We start from the raw sequence: 24332 nt of genomic DNA, 5'->3' as shown, positions 1-24332 counted from the left end.
ATTTCCCAACCAGCCGAGCTCCCACGAACAATCCCCCCCCCCTCATATGAATCCCATCCCAGCCTCGGACCCCCCCCCGATGGTATGCTCTAAGTCAAACAATAGCCGGTGTTCTCCAGATGCCACAGCGGGCCGTATCCAAACAGAGCCGGCCCTTAATGGAGCCGCAGGAAGTGACCTCAGGACGCTGCAGCGAGACGCCGCCTCATTAATCTTTCAGCAAAGCCGCCTGCAATATTTATCAGGGAGGGATTTGTGTCCATAGCAGTGGATTACGGTGCGTCGGTGAAGTAATAGAAGATAATGTGTACGTATGGTGAAGTGCAAGCTGGCGGCGGCGCGCTTGGTTCGACCCGCCAGGTGAGAGGATCATTACAGACGGGGTCATATGAACAATACGTTTAAATAACATTTCATCCAGGACAGGTTTACTTTGTACTATTAATATCAGCTTCTGGATCACACGAGGTGACGTACAACAGAAGATCCTAGTCGGAACGTATGCAGGTGACCTGAAATGGCCGCAGAGGCCCTCAGGGGCCGGAGGGGCTCACCTGACGTCACCCGGTAAGTGCTCGGCTGGGAGATGATGCAACGCTCTAAATGGGATTGAGCAACACTTTGAGGGCGACATATCGTGTTACCATAACGACGCAGAATCACGTTCAATTTATAATTGTATGTTGGGGGGCGTTTTTATCTCTGATCTGTGTGGACCAGCAGCCAGCGACAAATATTACATTTACTCCTCTTGGTCAGCACGTAAACCCGCCTCTATTCCCGCCGACTGTGTGTACGTGAACGGCTTTAAGTCCTTGTAAATGTAATGTTTCTGTGGTCATCACACACACACACACACACACACACTTCCTGGCACAAAAGGCAGTCATATCATGCAGATCAAAGGGAATTACATTAAGGGAGAGGAAAGCAATCATGTCAGATCTGTGCGAGAGGGTTACATGATCCGTCCATTCTGAGGCTGTGTGTGTGTGTGTGTGTGTGTGTGTGTGTGTGTGTGTGTGTGTGTAGGTTTGTGGTCTGGAACTGACCAGCTGTGACCCTTTATTCTTACTCTGATGTTTCATATAAAATCTGCTATCATTACAGTAACATGTCTATTACAATGAATCAGACATGATCAAACAGGCGCGCGTGCACACACACACACATACACACACACACGCACACACACACTTACCGTGGCAGGGAGCTGTACTGCCGCTGCGCCTGGGCGAACGAGTCTCTCTCCTCCTGTCGCTGCCTCTGCATCTGGACCTCGACGGACACCGAGTGGCGCCCCGGCTGGCCGTAGGCGCTCTGCCCGTTGCTGCTGGTGTTTGACTGGAAACATCAAGGTTAGCTTCCTGTTAGCTTCCCGCTAGCCTCCCTTCGCCATCATCATTACAGGGACGGATACGAATGGCATTCAAGTGGGTGATCGCTATATTTATTATAATAATTGATACAAACTGCTAACACGCGGATATCTCAACATTGTTTACATGTAAAAAAAAAAATGTAAAAAAAATTAACAGCAAGTAATTTTATCCTGACAGACAGTTGACAGGTGAAAATGTGAGAATTGAGTTATGGCCGAAATGATATTTGAATCGATGCATCCTTGATTCCAGGTAGAAGTTCTTGCCAATAAAGATGTTTCATTTTAGTCCATTCTTTAAGGGATCGTTGGCAATAAAAGGTTTGCACGTAAGAAATAGTCTGAAAACTGTTCAGACTAATAAGAAGGACGATTGTTGCTCTTAAACATGACTGAGTGGAGACAGTGAAGGAGATGGTGAAGACTTCTTTAAGTTAAACATTCATGAAGTGGAACTTCCTGCAGCCTGATGTGTGAAAGCGAGACACTTCACAGGAAGCTGTTCAGCTCTATTTCACTTAATTGGTCCTCGACATCTCAAACACCAACTGTACTACATGCTGCACTTTATAAATACTGTAATAATCTCCACTTGCCATCGAGCAGTAACGTGTTACACTGACAGAAACGCATCATGAGCCAATTTCTATCAAAAATCTCAAGTGACACTTTATGTGATAAATGAAATTCTAAGATACTGTAAATAAAACCTTATTTAACTGCTGCGATCATGTTGAGTTTCATCTTGTATTTATACTCAAATGGAAAAATCATACAGTTGGATTATTCTGTTAATTTGATCCAACAGCAATGATAGAATTTCTACCTGGTGAACGCTTAATAAAGTTGTAATATCAGCAGCGAGAGAAATTCATTTATTCATCAATATCAGGAAATGATGAACTGAATGAATTAAAGGTTCAATGAAACGCTGCTTTCTGCTTAAACAAATGGAAACTGTATTTTAAAATTAAGACTCAAGTTTTCTAGGAAAATCCTCCCCCCACAAAAAACAAACAAATTCAAAGCATGAAAATCACCACAGCTGGAGACGGTTTCCACACAGGAGCCCCGTAAAATCAGCCCCCCCACCCACGAAACAGGAAACCCCACTAAATAACCCCCCCGGAGCCCAAACCACAGACACTTACCAGCAGTTGGAGGGAATCACACCCTGACCTCGTCTCCTCTCGGGTCACAATGAAGGGGAGACAGACGGGGGGGGGGGGGGGGGGGGGGGGGGGGAGGGAGGACATGCTGGAGACTCAGTGATGAGACGAGATGGATGTTAGTGGGTGTTAATGAAGGAGATGACACTCGGCCTGTTGACATTATGACAGCAGCCCCCCCCCCCGCAGCCTGAGATAAACACCTGTTCACGTTATTAGGTCACAGCGGGCACACGGAGCATCGTGTGTGTTTTTGTAAATATTCACAACCATTTACACCTATTCATCAAGGTCCAGCCCCCACATGTACCACAACGCCTTCTGGTCACTAAGGGAGGGGGTGTGTGGGGGGGCTCCTTATAAATACTTCATAAAGTGAGAATAATTCCCTCCAGCTGTTGATTTTCCTCAGAATGTGGGAACACTGTGACCCCCCCCTCGAGGAATCCAGATAACGGTAGAATTAAGATGTTACAGTAAAATGCAATATTATGCACGTTTACACCCCCCCCCTCCAACATCAAGTGAATGAACTCCTCTATTCCCATAGTGGTATAAATGAGAGCAATAAAGGCGTGCGGGCCGCTGGGAGAGCGCGCATCAGTCATCCTGATGGAATTAGACGTTCTTACCCACAATCCTCGCCTGCTCCCACATTACAAAAAAACAGAAGAAAACTAAGACAACATTATACCGACGAAGCTGATGAGATTATAAAGCGATGGCTGAGAAAGCGGCTTGCGGTGAAAACGGATAATCGGGGTAATCGAGCGCAGTGAGACGTAAACATCTGCAAAACATCTTTGGATCTTTTTGATTTATTTAGTGTTTTTTTAAATATGTTCCTGCCGTATGAGCACGTCTGCAGCACCTTTGTGTGGAGGCCGCCTTGCAGACCGAGTGGGGCGGCGGAAAGGACGCCGGCTGCTTGAGGTTTGCAGCACGTGACTGAGGTGAAGCGACAGAATGTAATATATGCATGGGAGAGGTAATTGAATTTCAGAGACACAGTCCCCCGTTTTCCATATGCCCCCCCCCCCCAGCATGGCCAGGGCTCGAGTCTAATAACATGCAATTACCCCGGCGAGCGGGAAATGCAGTCTGACGAGTGAGGGGCCATGGAAAGGTTGCACGAGACTGAAACCAGTGTGGGGCCACAGAGGGCTCCTGGTGGAACTCCCAGTGAAAGTAACGCGGAACGTTTGGTTCGTTTTCATTAAATATTTGGCGGCAAATACATGAGCGTACGTGGAAACTGACTTATTTCATCAGAGAGCTTTGGATTCATATTTAGTGTGTTGATGTTAATAGTGTGTTGTGGTTAAAACATGTTTACCAAACCACAGGTTTCCTACCTAGTTTCTTAAAAATGCCTTTGGCAAACTATCCAAAAATGTACATTTTCCCCATCGAGGGGCCTCCCACGTTCTCGGTGGAACCCTGGACCGTGGCAGAGCGGGTTCCCTGATGGCGGCACTCATGGGAGAGTGAAGCCGGGGACAATAGGCGGCGCTCTGCGGACACACCGCCGCCGCACCGCGGGGGCCTTTAATTGAGAGCGGGCCGGGCCGTCCGGAGACAAAAGGGAGAAGTGACCTGCGCTCTTCTTTCCCACACTGTCCCGCTTCCGCCCGCACAATGCCGGCTGGAATGCCATTGAAGCGCACAACCGCGGCGGACATATTTTTTATTGAGTCCATCAGGTCGGAAAGAAAAAGGTCAGAGCGCAGACGACTTGAATGGTGAGCTCTCACTTTATCATCTCCATTAGAATCAAAGGACCAAAGCTACAGTGGGACTGTAGTGTTTACACCGAAAATAAAAATAAAAATAGTTCATACAGTTAATATACAAAAATACAGTGTGCAAAATGACACACGCTTGGAGACACAACCAACAAAAGGGATTCATATTATTTGCTGGAGAGGACGTAGTTTACAACACACCAGGGGTCTGCTTTGAGAAAACACACATTGGTGCCACTTATCACCACTTTATCCACCCACCAGAATACCTATTGTGACATAATGTGTTTGTATTGCAATATGTGTTGTGATAGTGTGCGTTGTGTGTGTGTGAAAACGACCAAAACGTGTGTTGTCCCAAACTAGATCAAAGAATACGGTAAAAATAACTCCTTCGTGGTGTGAAACAGCACTAAAAAAAACACATTAGACATCGATGGAACAATGTAGAAAAATGTAGTAAAATCTCAGTTAAAATGTCAGACTGCTGATTTTCATATAATCATAATTTGTTATTTAAAACAATTTAAAAATGAAGCACTGAGGAGCGAGGAAGCAGGAAGGACTAAAACACGTGAACGGCGATTTCATCACCACGAGGAAAGCGGAAGACCTTCAGGTGTTTCTGCTTATTGTTACGTCCTATTGCTCCAGAATGCAGAAAGGAGCTTTGAATGAAACAAATCCCCCCCCCAACTGTGAAAAGGCCCCGTACACAGAGACAATGTGGAGACAAGCCCAGGTCCACGGGCGCGGGGGGCTGACGGACAAAAACAGGTGGACAATGGATGAGTGGGTGCTGACGGGTGGGTGGGGTTAGTGACGGACGCCTCAGGAGGTGTGCAAACTCCTGCATGCAGTCAGGTTGATCATTAGCAGGTTTGGGGGGGGGGGGGTGTTAGCGTTAGCACAGCCAGGAAGGTCCATGGAGGTAAATGGAGATCCTGGTGGATCATCAGTCTTGTTCGTGGCGGGGCAGTAGTGGGGTTAGTGATGGTTAGCACCCCAGTTAGCCCTGCTGGGTGCTAACGCTGTTAGCGCTCTCCTCGGGCCGGGTACAGCTGTCGCTCCCTGACATTAACAGTCTCGTGGCCTCGTCTCCTGGGGCCTGCGGTGGGTCGGGGGCCCTTCAGACACTCACCCAGGGCTGCTCGAAGCTGTAGGTCCTCCGGCGGTCGTCGGGGTCGTCGGGGACGGTCTGCGCCTGCTGGAACTCCTGCCTCAGCCTCTGTATCCGGTCGTGGTTGCTAGGTGCTAGCCGGCTACTGTGGAGAAAGAAGAAGAAGAAGAGGGGGGGGGGGGGGGGGGGGGGGTTAGATTGACGAGTGCGAGGGGTCCGTCGTGAACAAAGCGGCCCGCTTCCATCGGCCCGGGCTGGAGGCGGCCTGCGGGGCCGAGCTCTTTGGGCCCGGGCGGCTTTGTCCACCGATTGATCAGATGCACTCGCGACGGGTTCGGTGCACAGCCAACAGCGATATGAATCAAACTAATGCACCTTGGATGTATTATTCATCACAGTGAACAAAGACTACGGTGACCGACCTGCACCCCCCCCTCCCCCCCTCCGGCCTCGTATCATTCAACCGCCGCGCCGCCATTGTGTGTTGCAGCCCCGCGGTGCTTCCATCAAACAACGCTGCCTTCAGTGGAACTCGCTGCGAGCTCGCTGGAGCCGCTCACTCACTCGTTGTTGAATGATTGAATGTATTGAACCGACCAGAACAAAACATTCTTCTCTCTGATTGAAAGGAAACGTGTGCGTGGTCGGTTGAGTATCTCTTTTCTCTGCCTGTAGTTTGTCGTCGTCGGTTTGAGGACGTTTGGACTCAAATGTTCTCCACGTTCTGCTTAGTTAGTGCTTCTTTCCGTGGGAGTCAGTTAAGTTTCAGCTGGTCTCGGAGCTCATAAAGGGGGAGAAATAAAGGAGCGGTGCATAAAGCAGAAAGCGGGTTAGTGCTCCTCCAGAGGGAAGTCATTAACATGGGAGCAGCGTGTGAATGAAGGACCAGCGGGGGGGTGGGGGGGTCCACTCAGAGCTCCACTTCCCAACTTTCTAACTGTGCCAGGAAAGTCCCGGAGACGTTCTTATCTCCAAACCTCAAAGGGTCAAAGCGGCAAACTCTTTCCAGCCCCGCAGCTCGCCGCACTTTGCTTTTGCAAACCTATTTTCCTCCTTAAGTTCACAAAAACACAGACCAGTAGCTGTGTTCACATTCAAATATCAATTCCTCTTCATGCAGGACTCGGCCTGGGCGCAACATTACTGCAGCAGCAGCCGCCTAAATTCATTTCACCGCAAAGCAGCCCGATGGGGGGGGGGGGTTGTAATGCTATAAAGGTAAAAACCCCGCAGCCCCGCCAACTTAAAGGGCTATTAACTCCAGACGCACACAACGGGAGGACCAGGGAGCTGTCACGCTCCATCCCGCTAATCACCGAGATACTTGGCCTCCTCACAGCACCGCCGACCCGATGGAGGCATCAGGAGACCCTGCGGCTGTGGGTCAAGGCCTCGGGAGAAAGCCTCATATCCGATCTGGGGTAAGCTGTAAACAGAGGAGGGAGGGGGGTTGCGGATCAAATAAATCCACAGTATGAAGAATTCCCTCCTCAATCCAACAATCAGACGTGCATCATCATCATCATCATCATCATCATCATCAAGGCAACCTGTGGGATCTGACAAACCGCTGAGAATCGATCAGAGAAAGAGAAACACTGATACGAATGTCTGAGAGGAGCTTCGTCTCACTCGATATCTGGCACAGGGAAAGGTCACAGCGCGGCTTTGTCGAGTGCAGCGTCTCCGGGACTCAATAGGAGGACGGAGGCTCGCTGACGGGGCTGTCTGCGCTCAGACGCACCCCCCCACCCACCCCGTCTGCATGTTATTACCCGCAAAGCAACGTCTGCCTTGTGGGCCGACTGTGACTCCGGAGTCGCGCTGCTGCACTGAGAAAATGAAACAGGAGGAAGAAGGAGGGCGGCGGAAAGAAATTTAAAAAAAAAAAAGAAGCTTGACGAATAAAATCACCAAGTCAATGCGTGTTTTCAGGACACGAGCTTTAACACACACAGACTTAAAAGAAACAACATTTTGAGAGCAAGATTGAAGCAATTAAAAGACAGCCGGGGAATTAGCGCTTCATTTGGCACAGGAAGTGGTCCAAACGGGACCCGACCCAAAGCTAATAGGATTTATCAGATCAGTGCTGACACTTAGAAGAAAAAAACCTGACATTGACGCGGCTTTCACAAATCCCAATCAAAGCACGCCAGCGGATGGGGGGGGGGCCACGTACAGTGAGTGACGGAGCAGCTGACGGGCCTCATCCTGCGGATTACACATGAATGGCCTCATTCACACAGGCTGCTCGTCCCGCCCGCCACACCTCCCACGGCCCCACGCAGCGGCCCGCTCATCTGGAGGAGGAGAATCAACGTGCCCTTGAAACGGATGCAAAGCTTAAGAGGGGGGGGGGGGGGGCAGGAATAGTCCTGGACAGTAAAAAAAGATACTGAAAAAGAAAAAACAGAAACAGCTGGGTTCGTCCACCCGACCCACAAAGACCGACCGAGCACGTTACGGCACAGCGAGGCGCGAGAGGTTCGTGGTCGACGGCCCTCCGGCCCTCCGCGTGGCCACAGGTGAGTTTATACCGCGGATCAAATCAAAGGGAATCGCTGATTCATGAAAAAAGAAAATCACAACTAAATAACGCACAGATGTTTTCACAGATATCTTTTTCATTTGCTGCCCGTAATAATCCTTATTTCACAATAAATCACACGTTTAATTAAAACCGTTTTAATTAATTGTTTAATGAAGCCTGGGTTTCCCACCTGCAATGTGACAGTCTGTTAAACGTCTAATATAAACATTTGCCGCGTAAGAAAGCGATGCATGTAGCGAGTACGTGTCTGTCGCACCCCCCCACCTCCGACGCGGCAGTTCGATCCTGTACTCATGAGGCGGAGGGAACCAGGCCCTCCACCCTGTGACAAAGAGGGAGCAGCGGGCGGAGGCCTTCCTCTGCTGAAAAATGAGCCGCGATGCTGGGAGACGATAATCCGGGTCTATTGACCGACGGCTCGGAGGGAGAGCGGCGCCGTCGCTAACTGCTGATAGCGGCTAACGCTCCATCTGCGGCGTGAATGCGTCTTTTATCTCCCCGCGCGACGGAGCGGCCCAGCAATCGCTCAGTGATCCGGGGTCCATGTCGACGTGCACAGGGGACACTCAGTGACGATGTGCATCCCAAAACTGCTCGAGTCCATTTTGCAACAGTTGTTCTGTATGTGTGAAGAAAGATGGAGAAACTGTATATAAAAAAGGTGGCATACGGGCCTCGACATGCAGTTGTCTTCACAAGCAATAAACGGTCAGCATCTTGATTCAATGAGGACGGAGGAGCCAAGTGTAGAACTGTGGAGCTAAACTACCAAAATCTATTTAAAATGTGCATTAATGTTTGGAAACAACGGCCAAAGAAACACTTTAGTTCCTCTATTTGCCGTTTTACAACTTTACTTATTAACGTGCTGGAGTCTCAGCTGACTGTGTAAAAAGCTTGAGTTGTGTTCAGGCAAAGGAGACTTGTGGAGCATCACAAAGGCCACATGTAGAAAAACTGTATTTGGCTCCTTTTGAAAAAGTGTCGTTTCAACACATCGCCGGTTTATTTGCCGTTTAATCAGATGTTTGTGCTTGATGCACAACAAAGGAGAACAATGAATTTGCAGCTGTGTCCCTTTGCCGATGCCGCATGATCTCCGAGACGCTGGTTGGCGCCGAACAGGCGTGTTCCTTTGGAGGGTCACGGAAGGATAAGCTCCGATGCGTGACCACTCACAGCCTCATCCGATGCGTCTGGTGATGCAGCGGAGAGATTAGCGGGGGCCAAGAGGCCCCCGTCTGATGTGTCCGAGGCCGTTTAGGCTCTTATTAAAGCCATCTTGCTTTTAGTCTGGATTACAGGCTTAACCCACAAACGCCGGTAGACAAAAATTGATCTGCAGAAAACGAAGCAATTAGATGACTCTCCGCTGTCCGTGACCCATTAGCACATCTCGTTGGGCCAATCAGCCCCTTTGAATAAGCGACAAAACAAACACGCATCACGCTCGCCGCTAACCGCTCCATAAGAGCTTGTGTTGACGGGGTAGTAAGGAGGCTAATGACCCCCCCGGTGCCTGAAGCGGACGCCATCTGAGCGGCGTGTGTTCACCAGGAGCTAAAGAAGAAGGAGAGCAGGCAAAGCCTCTGCAGAGAGACGTGGGCGGCCCTGAACGCATCACGATACGACTTCATGAGTCAGGATCCGTGTGCGCTAACGCGCGATGAGTCACCGCGAAAGGAAGTTTCCTGCTTGTTCAACGGTGGATGTGAACCCAGAAAGAGGTCGAGTCCAAGAAATCGTCTGCGTTTGTGAAACGCGGGCTGGCGCCTCGAGGCCTCCAGCGCAGGAGGGATTTGCATTGTTTTGCAATGAAATAATTCTTTTTGTTTTCACGGAGGCACCACAGAAAGAGACCGGATTCCGCTCTGCAGGTCGCGGTAGCCTTCGTTCTGAGCCTCGGACAATCCCGCCGGGTGTCGACGCGGCGCCCAGCCGACCGGGACACTGGACCCCGGACACGGAACGGCGATTAAAACGACTTTGATGGCCTTTTCTGCTTTTATGGGGCGTCTCCATTTTTCCAGGGGGCGCTGCTGGTCGACATGTCTCAGATGGTAATATGGTGTTTGACTGATATTAATGGACACACACACACGCAGGCGGGCTTAACGCGTGATTGACTGGTCTTCCATCTCCTAGCAGGCGGCAGCATCGGGGGGAGAGGGAGGGAGAGGGGGGAGCTAATGGAGAGGCACGGCCTCCTTTTTAATTCATGGACCCTTTCATCAGCGAATCGATGCCGGCGAGCTCGATTACATCAAACAAATGGCGCCGCGATCCCCACGCATCAGGGAGTGGTCCTACGTGGGCCCTTTAAGTTGCATCACTCAAATCCACGCCAGATTGCGTGTGAATAAATCACTAATATCTGCAGGGGCATTTTGCAGGAGCTCCGATCTCCTTTTTCATCACAGACGCTTCCCGTGGGTTTGTTCTGATGCATTCTGGGATCGAACGTCGGGTCGGGTCTAATCTGCACTTTGGGCTCAGATGTACTGCGGAAAAACAGAAAATATATCAGTGCGAGTAAGCGATGTTCTGACAACATCAGCGTTACTCGTTCCACGGTCGTGACCCGCCGCTACGCTAACGTGGTTAGCCACGGAGGCCACTTAGTTGGGAACTGCGAGGGTTGCTGGTTCAATTATTTAAACCGAATCCATCTCTGGTGGTTGGGAAAGTGGTCTTCTGTCCTCTGGTAGGACGTCGCAGGTGGATGACTTTGACCTACCGACAGACAACCTCCTCTTCTCACATGGGGGGGGGGGGGGGCATGGAGACACGTGACACCCCAGTCATGCAGTTCGATTTGAGCTACTCGCCCTTCTCAGTCGGACTATTCCTCACTTACGGTCTTTTCCTCCCCGTGTCACCCGCTCACCTCCAGCTGCCTCCCCCTTCCTCACTTTGAGATGCTGAATAAGTAATCGAACGTCTGATTCCATTCGCGTTGACGCTGACTCACAATCTCAGGTGCCATCACGGTGGCGGGTTGATGCCACGCTGACAAAACGGTGTCCACTCTCATCCGTCAGTGGCAGACAGATGGTCTCCTCAGTGAAAGGAGGCGTAATGAAGGGACCGGGGGGGGATGTGGGGGGGGGACTAAAGTGTAATAAAACCATGCACCATGCACGTACACCAGGCGCATAATCAACACAACGCTCCTTCAGCCTTCAATTCACGTCCGTCCCTCTGCTCATCTCACACAAACACACACTCCGTGTCCGTCCCAACCTGCCTCATCCCCCCCCCCCCCCCGGTCCCTTAGCAGCGGACCTCCTCCATCACACCAGTCCAGTCAGACCTGGACAGACCTGCGCTGCCAGACAAGCCACTTATTGTAATAAGTCTTCAACATGTCGTTATCCAACAAACCACAACTAAAGCGCACAGGCCACTTGATATCTATATCTAGATATATACACACACACACACACACACACACACACACATATATATATATACGTATATGTTTGTATGATTCATGGCGTACTGAGATGATTCTGCACATTTGGTCACCGGGCAGACCGTAACCAGGCAACGAGGTTAGGAGACGGGGGTCTCCTGAGTCAATGGCTCCACGGCAGCCGCCGTTGCTCCCCACTAATTATTCCTTTCCGTGTCAACGCGGCCGCAGAGTGGGCTCTTCTGGCCCATTGACTCAGTAGTGGTGCTTTAACAACTCTGCAGGGAAGTGAAAACTGGTTCCGGCCCACAAGAGCTGCGTTTTCCTGCAGGTTGTGCGAATGACGGCAGACTTCGAGGACCCCGAGTCGGAGGTGAAAGTGCGAGGAGGAGAGCGGAGCGCTCTGGCGCCGGCGTGGTGACTGCAGTCTTATCAGCGGTGGATTAGGGAGGCAGTGAAGAGCACCATTTTTTCCGTGAGGTTTCAACTAAACTAAACATAGATAACACGGCCGGACTTCTTCAGGCTCATGAATAAAAACTCAGAATCAGAAACTTTTAAACAACTTTTCGTGCTGGCACAGTTCACCTTTCAGACTGCTTTTAGTCGGGAGGGAACTTATTAAACACGTCGTCACCAATGAGTCTCAGTTCAATGAGTAGTCTCAGCACTTGTACAATTAGTAGAATATAGATGGATAAATATCAGGGGAGAGAATCATCTACCTACAAACCCGCAGCACAGCTTCCTCAGAGATGACACTCGATGCCAAAAGGACCGGAGAGGAATGTCCTGCAATCCAAAACCATCAGATCCAAGAAGCACGAGAAAAGGGGGGAAAATTAACTGTAATGATTAATGACGACTTGGAAACTATTGGACGTATGAAATCCACGAAGTCAGAAGCCCCAGAAAAACAGATTTACCCCTGAATGCATCAAAGGGGGAATTACACAGAGCAGCCTGCACAGCGAGGAGGCGGCAGGACGGAGAGACACGTTATTCACAGGAGTCATCGTGACAGAGGACTGGATCACCCGTTAAAGGCAGGGAGGGGGGGGGGGCAGCGAGATGGCAGCCATGCTGTCGTTCTCGCTGGAGGGAATCAGGCTAGATAAGAATTCCACAGCCAGCTGAGTGAATGTTTGAGTCTCTCCAGCGCCGGCGGATCATTGGCTGTGTTGAGACGAGGGGGGTGGGGGACATTGAACTGGGGACGGCGACGTGGTCCAGGCTCACGTGGCGCTCTCTCTTATTCTGTTATAGTGACTGGGGGGGGGGGGGGGGTGACTGATGGACGTCTCACTTGTAATGGTTCCAAATTTTTAGAGAGCTGCAGAGAGGCCGACGGAAGCATCAGCAGCATCGGATAAATCATAATCTCAGTCACATTAGGGGGCATTATCATCAGGAGGCGGGGGGTGGGGGGGGGGCATTCTGGGCTGCAAAATAAGAGCGGCGGCATCTTGTGACAGGAGGCAATTTTGCGAGGGAAGCGAGTGTCTGATGTATGATCGCCATGGTAATGAAGCCGAGACAGAAGCTGGCGTTTGGCGAGATCCACGATCTCAACGAACGAGAGCTGCAGACAGAAGACACGTCACAAGACACGGGGCCGCTATGCATGTTGGTCTTTTTGCTTCTGACAAAAGATGTGAAACCTTTTTGTGACTCCCGTGTGTACTCCACATTTGTTACCGAATCGACACATTCCCAATAGTTAAATACAAAAAACAAAGACTTGCTCCCGGGAGCGCCGCTGAAGAGCAGCTCGGGTTCAGCGAGCTCTCATTAAAATCTGGGACTGGCTTCATGAAATATTCAATGTACAGTAGCTTTGGGGAGGCAACGACGGGCTTTCCAGGCCACCAAAAACAACTTCATGCAGAAACGCACAAAGCAAAAGCAAATGACCCGCAGCAAACGCAGCTCCTTTAAAAAATAGAACAATAAGCACAAAAAAAAATTCCTCTGTTGGCGTCGTCTTTAAAGGACGGTCTTCCTGGACGGTGCTGCTGCCAGCGTGGGGATGTCATTCATGGATGGGGGGGCGGGGGGGGGATTTGACCCCTGAAGGCATCAAAGAGTGATTTAAACAAATCAGCCTGCACAGCGACCCCCCCCCCTTCAAACACTAACTTCTGGTTGGACAGATGTTGGAGTCGTTTGACCGAACCAGCTGCAGCCGAGGACACAGACGTTTCAAAGGAGGCCAACCATGAAACACCCACAGCACCAGGAGGGTGCAGACGCTTCCTCCTCCCACCTCAACCCCCCCCCCCCCCACACACACACACACACACACACACACTTCCTGGCTTTCACCTCAATGCGCCCTGCATTCCCGATTGTGTCCCCCTTCCCTCCCCCCCCGAGACCGTCCACAGGTGGAAGTTCTGTGGGTTCGGTGATTGTGATTCAGGGGCAAATTACTTCTGGATTACAAAGTCACTGTTTGTCACCATTGTTCTCCACCAGTGTGTGTAGCTCGGTGTGCGTGTAGCTCGGTGTGCGTGTAGCTCGTGTACGTGTAGCTCGGTGTGCGTGTAGCTCGGTGTGCGTGTAGCTCGGTGTGCGTGTAGCTCGGTGTGCGCGTAGCTCGTGTGCGCGTAGCTCGGTGCGCGTAGCTCGGTGCGCGTAGCTCGTGTGCGCGTAGCTCGTGTGCGTGTAGCTCGGTGCGTGTAGCTCCGTGTGCGTGTAGCTCGGTGCGTGTAGCTCCGTGTGCGTGTAGCTCGGTGCGTGTAGCTCCGTGTGCGTGTAGCTCGGTGCGTGTAGCTCGGTGCGTGTGTCTTGGGTCGACAGTGAATAACCGGCATGTGTTTTTTTGATGTTGCTGCAGAGGGTTTTGTGTTTTTCTTTAAGACGAGAAACGCGCACAATCCTAAATAACCTTTAGGGATGTTGATGGAACTGCTACAATTACATTTGTTAATCCGTCAGTTGGACAAAAGGAAAAATGAATGAGCAACCACTTTGGTTATCGATCATCCCTTGCGGGTCAATTTTGAAGACGTGTTAGATGCTTTTCTTTGTAACGAGCAGCTGACGCTATTTTTACACATTTTAGAGACAAACACTGGATTGTGAAAACAATCTGCGAGCTGAGGACGAGATCATTGGACACATGATCAATAAAAAGGGCCACACTCTATAGTGGTCAGGTGATGCAGTGGACCCCCCCAGGACCAGCTGACTAAGGACCCCCCCCCCCCCCCTCAGACACAGTCTGCTTCCTGGCAGACAAAGATCCCAGACTGCTGTCAAAACATCTCCAAACTACGTATCCGTGGTTACAGCCGTCTCCTGACGGAGGTTCACACGGGTCTGTGTGTGTGTGTGTGTGTGTGTACCAGAGAACAGCCTGTTAGAAGTGTGAACTACACTGTGTGCGCACATCTGCATGTGGATGTGATGCCTCCCGCTCAACATTTTCTATTCATGAAGAGAATATTGACTATTGTTCCGTAGGGAAATAAAACATTTGAATAATGAATATTTATTCTAGAATGTATTAAACAGTAAGATTTATCGTTTCATTCCTGATGTTGTATCAACATCTCTGCGCCGCTAGTCGAAAAAGAAACAACGACAATGAAGAAGCTTGTGTTGTGATTAATGTGTTTTTTGTGGGCTGTTGAAATGCATAAAAAAGGAAAAAGCAACGCGGCCGTTGGAGCAGATTATGGTTCAGGTGGAGCCGCGTCTATGCAACAATACAGAAAGACCTCCTCAGACCTCTTCGTAGACCCCCAGTGTTCCCCTGCTGCGACTGACGCAACGGATTGACACACGCGCACCCACTTTAAAAGGCTCTAAAAAGTGCAGCCCATCAAAGCCCCCCCCCCCCCCCCCCCCCCCAACGCCAACGGAGAACTCAAAGGGCGTCACGCAGCTTTTGTCGTGTAGCCGTCACGCGGTTCTCCGCGGTTCAGATCCCTGCGGGGGTCTGCTGGTTGTCTAGGGAACGCTGTCAAGATCCCTGGATGGGAGGACTGGTGGAGAGGATGGAGGAGGAGGAGGGGGGTGGGGGTGTTAGGTTGAGGGTGGCAGATAAAGGAGTGACACAGTGAAGGAAGGAAGAGGACACAGGCCAAGCGAGAAGGCTGAGGGAGGAGGCAGAGGGAAGGGGGGGGGGGGGGACAAAGGAGGTGAGATCGCGGGGGAGTCAAAGGGAGACGAGATAAGAGGAGAAAATGAAACAAGAGAAGCAGACGTTTTGAATTGTTTCTATGTGACCTGTTTATTCTACAGAGCGGCTTGGAAAGCGGGAAGGATGCAGGACGAGCAGCAGAGTGTGAAACGTTCCCCTTCGTGCATTCATGCATTCACGTTTCACCGAAGCAGCATTCTGACACCAGGCGGACAAACATGCAGATAGACAGACGGACGGACGGGGTGCAGAGATGTGCAGATACGTGCAGGAACATCAGACATGTCATACATTTTACACGCGGTCCGGGCACATGAACAAGTGGATCAAAACTTCTGGGGTTTTTTTCCCCCGTATTTTGAGTGGAATCCGATAACTTCTTTAATCTAAACTTCAAAAGTTTGAAAGGGGCTGAATGCAGGCGTTGAATTATTCAGCCGGTGGACGTTGCCTTTCTGAGAGGCGCTGGATAGATGGCGTGTCTTTCCACTGCGGAATATTATATATATATATATAATTCTGATCATTTTTCATTTAACCCGGAGAGAGAAGTTATGGGAAGATGGAGGCAAGTCCGGGATGGATGAGAGGAGCTATTTATAGATTAGAGGAGGAGAGAAGCGATAAGGGATGAAGGAAGAAGGAAGAGGAAGGGACCTCAGAAGACCCTTTCAAAGGGATCGCAGTGGATGGGGGGGGGGGCGGGGGCGCTACGAAGCCGATGTTCCCTGGAGGTCCTGCGGCCAGCTGTTCCTGCGGCCAGCTGTGAAGCCGGCCACACCGGCTCACGGTGGGGGGGGGGCGCCCATAAATAAGGCATTAAGGGTATTGGGAGGGGAGGCTGAGCTTCAGAGCGCCTCTCTGAAAAGGCCCTTTCACCATCAGCAGCGGGAGCCGTGTGTGTGGCGCCGCTTCATCTCAAGTGGCCGGGCGGGACACCGGGCGGGAGCCCTGAGTTCTCCCCCCCCCCCCAGCCCCCTCCCCTCTTTGCTGCCGTTACGTCACGCCGTAAGACGGTTAGCAGAGTCATCGTGGAACAAAGCTCAACCACCAGCAGTATCTGCATGTATGAAGCATCTCCATCTCATCAGCTCCTCGTACCCTCGGGGGACACAACATATTATTTTACATCTCTGCGTACACACTTACATACTAGAGCTGGGCGATAAATCCATATAGCAACAATCTATAATTCTATCAGTGTATTATTTATTATATCTAAACTACTATCTAAAAACAACCATAGGATATGGTGCATATATCGCCCAGTGTTTGTAGAAATATCTATACATGTACATAGACATAAATGGGAGGGGGGGGGGGGTATTTCCTGGTAGGTATGCTACTTGAAAAAAAAGAAAAACTGAAGCTTTCAGGAAAACATTTAGTGTTTTTCTTCTCAAAGCACAAACTAACAAATAGAAGTTGATTTACTTCCAATCAAATACTGGTTTTATTATTTGTGATTTCCATCAAGCCGTCGCGGGATCGAAGCACAATTTGCAAATGCAGCGTTTGTCTGCGGAGCGTCCGGGTCGGAGGGGCGGAGTCAGCCACAGATTTCAACCTCTGCATTGGAGGAATAAATCGGTGGTCTGCGCCCCCCCCCCCCCAGACAAACCACGTTATTTGCAAATTAAATGGTGTGATCCAGATGTGGTTTGCAGGAAGCGCACTAAATAACAAACTATCTATTAGTGTGGGAACGCCGCTGGTCGTACCTTCTTCTGTGAGCGTGCGATCGCTGGGTTTTGAAGGTCCGCGGAGCGTGAAAATCCAGCAGATGTGACAGGATACAAGGGTTAGTTCATCCCAACACGTGTTCTCCATGAACAAACACCGACTCAAGCGCCCTCGTGAAAGGACTCGGGGACAGAGACGATGTCTTTTTGGATGCAACACATCTGGATTATTAGACGCTAATACACTTGAAATAGATGCCTAAGCCTCCTTTTGATGAGGATTACTCGGCACTGAGTGATACTAAGTATGTGAAATGTCGCTAAGAGACCTATAATTATACAGGGAAGTGAGCAAGAGGAACATTTGTCTCAGCAGGTAGAAATAACAGGAACACATTAAGGATGGAAATATGGGAAATCCCAGCGGGGGTTCAAGTCTTTTCTTCATCTCGGGAGACGCTGACATTAATGCTTCTTTGTGCTTTTTATGGCGAAATCTGTATAATTGTCCTTCAACAACAGCAAGTCGCTGCCACTAATACTTTCACAAGAAGAATGTGGACTTTGAGGTTCAAAAAGACCAAAGCGATGAGTTCCAGACCAAAATAAACCTCCTAAACATCTGCAACCTAGAGCGTACCCACATGTCCCCGCCGCCAACAGGCTGATTATAGAGGACAGAATGTAACCGTGGAAACGCTTGATTTCCCCAAACGGTACGCGGAGGGGGGGGGGGGGGGGGATTGTTCCTGTTCTTGTCATCACTGCTTCCTGAATACGGCGGCGGAAATCAGATCCGCAGGGAGGGGAAGGTCAGCGCAGCCCCCCCCATCTCCCCCCAACCTCGACGCAATGAGCGGGGACGTCGCCCCTCGCGGGACGGATCGTTTACGTTGAATATGTGTATATGCAGGAAGTAATACGCAGCCCTGCAGACATGTTGCCCCCCCTGGCCTCCCCCCTACAAACTGATATGTGATTACAGATGTGTGTGTAAATGCAATCAATTCAAGCCCAAAAGTGAGGATTCGCTACTTTATTATTTACAAACTAAATAGTTGTGTGTGTACTTGTGTGAAGATTTCCCGTTGCCTCTGGAAGAATGTGATGGTGTTTTATTCAATTCCCCAGTGACGGGCCGATTAACGGCTGATTAGGACCATCATGTGCTTGAGTAAGACACCTCCCATCTCATTAGCGGTGGAGACGGAACCCTCACCCCCCCCACGAAGGAAAAACACTCATCTCCCGTCACGCTGACAGTGAGCGACGATCAGCTGGTAGCAACAAAAAAAAAACCTCCAATCAATACGGATCTCCACCCCCCGCCTCGTGAGCCCGCCCCCGACCGCAGCACGGCTCAAGCGCCTCATGGCGTCCAATGGAAAACGACATCCGGGAGCGATGACGCCTCGCTGCGATTGGTTCAACTGACCGCGCTCTAAGCGCAGTGAGTCGACGTGACGTAAATCAGCTGCTAAAAGGACATTTACGGGGGACTCCGGCGCATATTGATTAGTCATTATTTGTTCTAACCGGCCTGAGGAGAGAGGGGGGGGGGGGGGGGGGGGGGGGGGGTCGATAGATCCAGCTGGTCCACTGAGACACGAGTAAAACAAACCAACTGGGAAGCAGCAGCACGGCAGGACTCTATTCAGCTCCTCCAAAGTACAAACTGTGTCGTTAATCATTGAGCCGGGGGGGCAGGAAGGGAAAATATCTTTAAAAAAAATAGACAGATGGAAAAAAGCGAGAAGCTGTCAACGCGTCTCTGAATCCCCCCCCTCCCCCACTAATGCCCCCGGAGGCGCTGCGGAGAACAACATTTAGAGAGCACAGACACAACCGCTCTCCTCCTCGTCCTCCTTCCAGGACCGCGAGCTGGCAGCTTTGACACCGGTGGTTGCAGGGGGGCCGCGGGGGGGGTCGAGGGCTCGCAGACGTCTGCCTCTTGTCAAACCTTCCCGGAGTGGACGGGTTATGGAACGGGATATGTGGAGGAACGAGGGGAGGTGGTGGCCCCGACGTCTTGAAAATATCAGGTGATGGGGGGGGCTAATTGATTTCCCGCCCCGTGTGTGTGATTTAAGAGCCCAATTACCCATCACAGAGACGGCTGGAGCCCCCCCTCAAGTATTTAAACGTGCACAGGAAAAGATAATGCAACTAGATTCTAGTTTATAGGAGAACAAAGAGGGGAGGGGGGGACGAGGACCGGACGTCTCGGTTTTATAACAGAAGACGAAAGCGTTGCGTAACCATAACGACAGCAGCCTCTCGTTCACCACTAATATCAACATTTTAAAACCTGCCCATGTGGAACCAGTTAGTCGAGGCGAAATATAAAGTGTGCAGAATAATTCAAACGTGTCGACGCATGTCGACGCCTCGTGCTGCTCTTCGGCGTCTCCGCAGCCGCCAGAGGTCAGAGTCGATCTGCGCCGATGACGGACGGATCCAAATTGATTGGAGGTTTCTCCGAAATCTCACAGTTCGACAGCTCAGTATTGATTTGGATAAGCGGGATCAATAAAACATCAGAATACTGCATCTGCCAGCTGGAGGGCCTTCAGTGCCAACATCCCCTTCTTTCTTTGGAAGGAAATATCCAATTTAAGTTGTCTTGTGGACTTCTTTGTCCAGAGAGAAGCCACGCCTACCAGAGAGAAGCCACGCCCACCCGTGTGGACGCGAGGCCTTGTGGAAAAGCGAAAAAATCGAGGTTGCGAGCGGGTGACACACTCCCTCACAACGGAGGATTTACATGAGGAAATGAGGTTTCACTCACGGCGCCTCATGAAGGGCGTGTTTGTATCTGCCAGAGGGATCAACGCCACCAGAAGGTCGGACTTCCTCACATCTACAGACAAAGCCGTCCCTTATTTTAACTCTTCCTTTCCTTCCATCCCCTTCCTCTCTTGACCTCCACAAAGCTCCAGCCCCCCCCCTCCTCCAGCCTGATTGGCCAGATTGTTATTTCCCACACACACACACACACACACACACACACACACACACACACACACACGTCCAATAACATTTACTCACGCAGCTGCAGTTGTTAAATTAGCAAATGAACACATTCTAGCGGCAGATACGGGTCAAAAGAAATTTGAGATAAAACAGATTTGTTGATGATTTACCGCCATGAAGCCGATTAGCATTTCATATACGATCTCTCACGCAGACAACATGCCCCCCCCCCCCACTCCCTGCACCTTTTGCTGCTATCCTGTGTGAGCTGCTATCCCTAATGATTAGCCCGAGTGTGGAGAGCATCAGCCTCCTCGCAACACTTCAAAAGCAAACGGAATCGGAGGATTCAATTGCTTTAATGGCCCCCGGGCCCCAACGCGCTTCCACCCATCAAGAGGTGTCACAGGCGGTTTAAAGATGAGGGCTCTGATGTCATGTCTGTGTGGTGTAACAACACGTCTCGTTGCAAACGGGGAGGTTTTCTGGTAACGAGCTGCAGCAGCAGAGGAACAATCACAGCCACTCTGAAACCTCCACCGAGGGGGAGACCCTCGGAAACATCTTCATTTCATGTGATGACAAACACCCCCCCAACGGAGCCCTGCAGGCTCTGATCTATTAATCAAGTCCGGAGGTTGTGGCATCAAGTGAAGGGCCACTAGAGTGTGTGTGTGTGTCTGTGTGTGTGTGTGTGTGTGTGTCCATATCAGATCGTGGAGGTCTGAGCATCTTCACTTTCCCCCCCCCCCCTTTGGTGCTGTAGGTACTTAATAAGGAAACGGCAGAAACAAGGAACAACCCGTGTCCGACAGCGGGAGGCGGGACCAGGAAGTGAATAATACATAAACACGTGTGTGGTGGGGACGAGGAGACGAGGGACGGGAGCGTGATGAATCGGGAGGATGTTGCAACACGATGTAACTCAACAGACTCTTCCCCCCCCCCCCCCCCCCACCAAACGCCCCCGCTCACATGCATCGCCAAACCGCTCTCTCAGCCGCCTCCCACCGCTGACAACCAAGAGCCCCACTTCCACTCACGCTGTGTAGTAGAATAAACCCCCTGAAGGGCCGTGTTTCTGCCATGGGGGGGGCAGGTTGGGTGTGTTTCTGAGGGACTGACCGACTGAGAAGAGGCTCTAGAGGCGGGCGGGTTGGGGGGACGGGGGGACGGGGGGGCGTTAATGGGAACCAGCAGGCTGCTGTGGTACTCGTCCGTTTTCTGATTCATAGATTTATTGCTCAGCGTTTCAAAGTGGTTTGATGTGTTATTGAATCTTCGTTATCGGATATCAGATAAGAGCAGAAAGCCACAGAGGAGCCCGACAGAGACGTCCGTCTAATGCTGAAAAACACTAAATGCATTTATTTCATAGTGACGCCACGATGGGAAAAAGTTTCTTTAAAAAGAGATTCAACATCTCGATCCCATGTGTAGATTAAGTAAGTCAATTTACGCGTAGAAGGTTTTTCTTGGTGGGGGGGGGGGGGGGGACTCGCCAACGTGCACGCATGCATGAAACACGGGAGTCAAACACTCTCACGGACTCCCGTCAGACGCCGAATGTGGGTCGACTGCCTTTTAAGGTCGCGCCGAGCTCCCGGCGCATAAACCCGAATGCCCAAGAGTTCCTCGCCCCCCCCTCACCTCCCCCACCACCCCCCGCTGTGACAGACTGAATCCCTTCCCCAGCGGGGCGTAAAGCAGAATGTGTCACGCCATTACCCCCCCCCCCTCCCATCCTCCACTAATGTGCAACATACTGCCGGCACAGCCGCGGCCATTAGGAATGTCGGCAAATTCCTTCATCTGATGAATATTAAATACTTTAAGTGGATTCCACGCAGACGTTTGTGACGTTAATGGTCGCGCTGCCGCCGAGCTCTTTTCAGAGTAGAGTGTGCTTAAGGGGAGGCGGGGGGGGGCGGGGGGGGTGTTGGTACATGATAAAACGCTCTGCAAACAGAACCACTGGGTGTCGAGGTTGAATCGGGAAGCTTTTAAAGCGTCATCAAATAGTTCCGCTGTCCCCTAAACGCGTTTTATTCTCTCCGTTTGCGTGTAAACAACACAAACAACGCATTAGAATTTTTAGATTCATTCTGTCGACACTTCGAAACAAACTCCAAATAAAAGACATTTCTCCTTAATCCAGGTTGGTCAATAAGGCCCATTTCATCTGGAAGGAAAGACGGGACCAAAACAACAGCTCTAATGTTACACTGATCCGTTCTTCTTCTTGGTCGATGACCAGATGTGAGCTGAAGGGAGAAAGATCATCAGTGATCCGTCCGCTTCTGGTAAAAGTTTGAATGTTAAAATGATTTCCAGATTCTTTGTAAAGATCCAGTGAGATACTGCGTGTTCTTATTATTGCTGCCAGAAGAAATGCTCAAATCACAAGTGGATATTATTATTATTTGTTGTTATGTTAAATACGCTCAGCCGTTGTGCGTCTCGTGTTACTTTGCGCTTCCTGAGTGCGACGTTTGAAGAAAAGCCCACAGTTTTCAGATGGACCGTCAGTCTGGCACCAAAGAGGGGCGATGACATCATCAGACATGGTCAATACTGGGTGGAGATGTCCCTGACCACACACACACACACACACACACACACAAACGCACACACACACACACACACACACACACACACTACTCACAAGTGGAAAGGATTCAGATAAAGTTACAGTCCCAAAAAACGAGGAGAGTTCTGTGGAATCCGTCAGCGATACGAGAGAGATTCTGCATCCGTGCATTTTGCCGTTGAAAGTGTACCGACCAATCGCACGAGATTGGCGCCGAAAGCACGCATCGACGTCGACGCAGCGCTTTGCGGGCCGAACGGAAATGGCCGCCCCCGTCAGACACGGCGAGCGGAGGAGCGGACCGTTCACAGCGAAGTCTGATCTCCTCAATACGCCGAAACCCCAGAAACATAAACCCAGAGAGAGATCATCTCTCATCTCTCCAGGACACTTGGGAGGAGACCTTGTCCTCAAATGCAGATTTAAGAGTCAAACATGCTTTAAAAATACATTTCAAACTGATTGAACGCATTGTGGGAGGGACCTCGTGGACATTTTGATTGAAAAGTAAAGTTAGGTCCAACCTGTGCTGCACCAAAGGAACCACTCAGTGAGGTCAGTAAAGATCCACGTTAAAGGTTTAAAAAGTGGGAACTTATGACAAATCATGAAGGAGATCTGGGTTAATGTGGGGCATCGTCAGTGGAATGTAAATGCATGCGTGCAGAGTATAATCTTGGATTAGTGTGCCTGATTGAGACCCACAGGGGGGCATTATGTAGTTTGATCACAGCAGGTTGTCTGCGTATCAAGCGTGAATACCCATTACATCCATACGAGACATAATCACTGACATTAATATTAAAACATAAATATGCACTTAATTCTTCTCCAGCTGTTGGCACATTTAACGATAATTTAACAATATTTTCCTTAATTTCATCAATGATTAATGAAAAGAAGAAAAAAAAAATATATATATATATTTATTGAACCGCTTTGGGGCTCAAGGATTACTCTGTATCAACATGAAAACGAATTCATCTGCAGAAAGTGGAGACACCAATAACTTGGTTCAGTGGCTCGTGGCCTAGAAAAGAAAGGAGATGTATTAAAAAAATGAATTAATTCATTTCCAGGCTTTGAATTTGTTTGTTCAAATATTACTGATTATGACTGAATGAATGAATCTAGTGTTTGTTCTTCAGAATGTTGAATTACACTTTCCTTTCTTCCACTTTTTCAGAAAGAAAGCCGTCTCCTCTACACTCATGTGACCATTCGAATACGACCTGCCGAGTAAAGGACGCCGTCAGCCATTGTTAAATATCCATAGTGGATCTTTGGCTGGACGGACGGCGGCGACATGAGCGACCTCGTCCACTGCGGGCGCTTCGTATTCTGCCCATCAGCTAACCGTGAAACCACAAGAGAGAGAACTGCCAATGTGAGCGACGAGGCTCCGGTTACGGACTGCTGACACAAACTAGGAAGGATCCAATGAATACGAGTAGCGGGTGAAAGAAAAGAGCATAAATGTTCAAATAGTGTCAGATAGAGAGATGGGATGGATGGAAAGATAGAAGGACATATGAAAGGATAGATGGAAGGAT

General features: G+C 50.2%; 1 protein-coding gene across 12 annotated transcripts in view; it reads right to left on the bottom strand.

Annotated features, from left to right (window-relative positions):
- The window catches only part of pard3ab (par-3 family cell polarity regulator alpha, b), a 116326-nt gene that overhangs the window by 4292 nt on the left and 87702 nt on the right, over positions 1 to 24332 (bottom strand). For 10 of the 12 annotated variants that reach the window (XM_078099687.1, XM_078099695.1, XM_078099688.1 and 7 more), the window contains 2 exons: positions 5437 to 5560; positions 1202 to 1344 (listed from right to left, as the gene is read on the bottom strand). In XM_078099687.1, coding sequence (XP_077955813.1) covers positions 1202 to 1344; positions 5437 to 5560 — 267 coding nt within the window. Of the gene's footprint in view, positions 1 to 1201; positions 1345 to 4285; positions 5561 to 17255; positions 17279 to 24332 lie in introns of those variants that run through there. The other 2 variants (XM_078099699.1, XM_078099698.1) reach the window with 2 other exon arrangements.

The sequence above is a fragment of the Gasterosteus aculeatus genome, chromosome 3 (genome assembly GCF_964276395.1).
Source record: "Gasterosteus aculeatus chromosome 3, fGasAcu3.hap1.1, whole genome shotgun sequence".
Lineage (NCBI taxonomy): Eukaryota > Metazoa > Chordata > Actinopteri > Perciformes > Gasterosteidae > Gasterosteus > Gasterosteus aculeatus.
The sequence above is the reverse complement of the archived record's forward strand: the minus strand, read 5'-3'. Positions and strand labels throughout refer to the sequence as shown.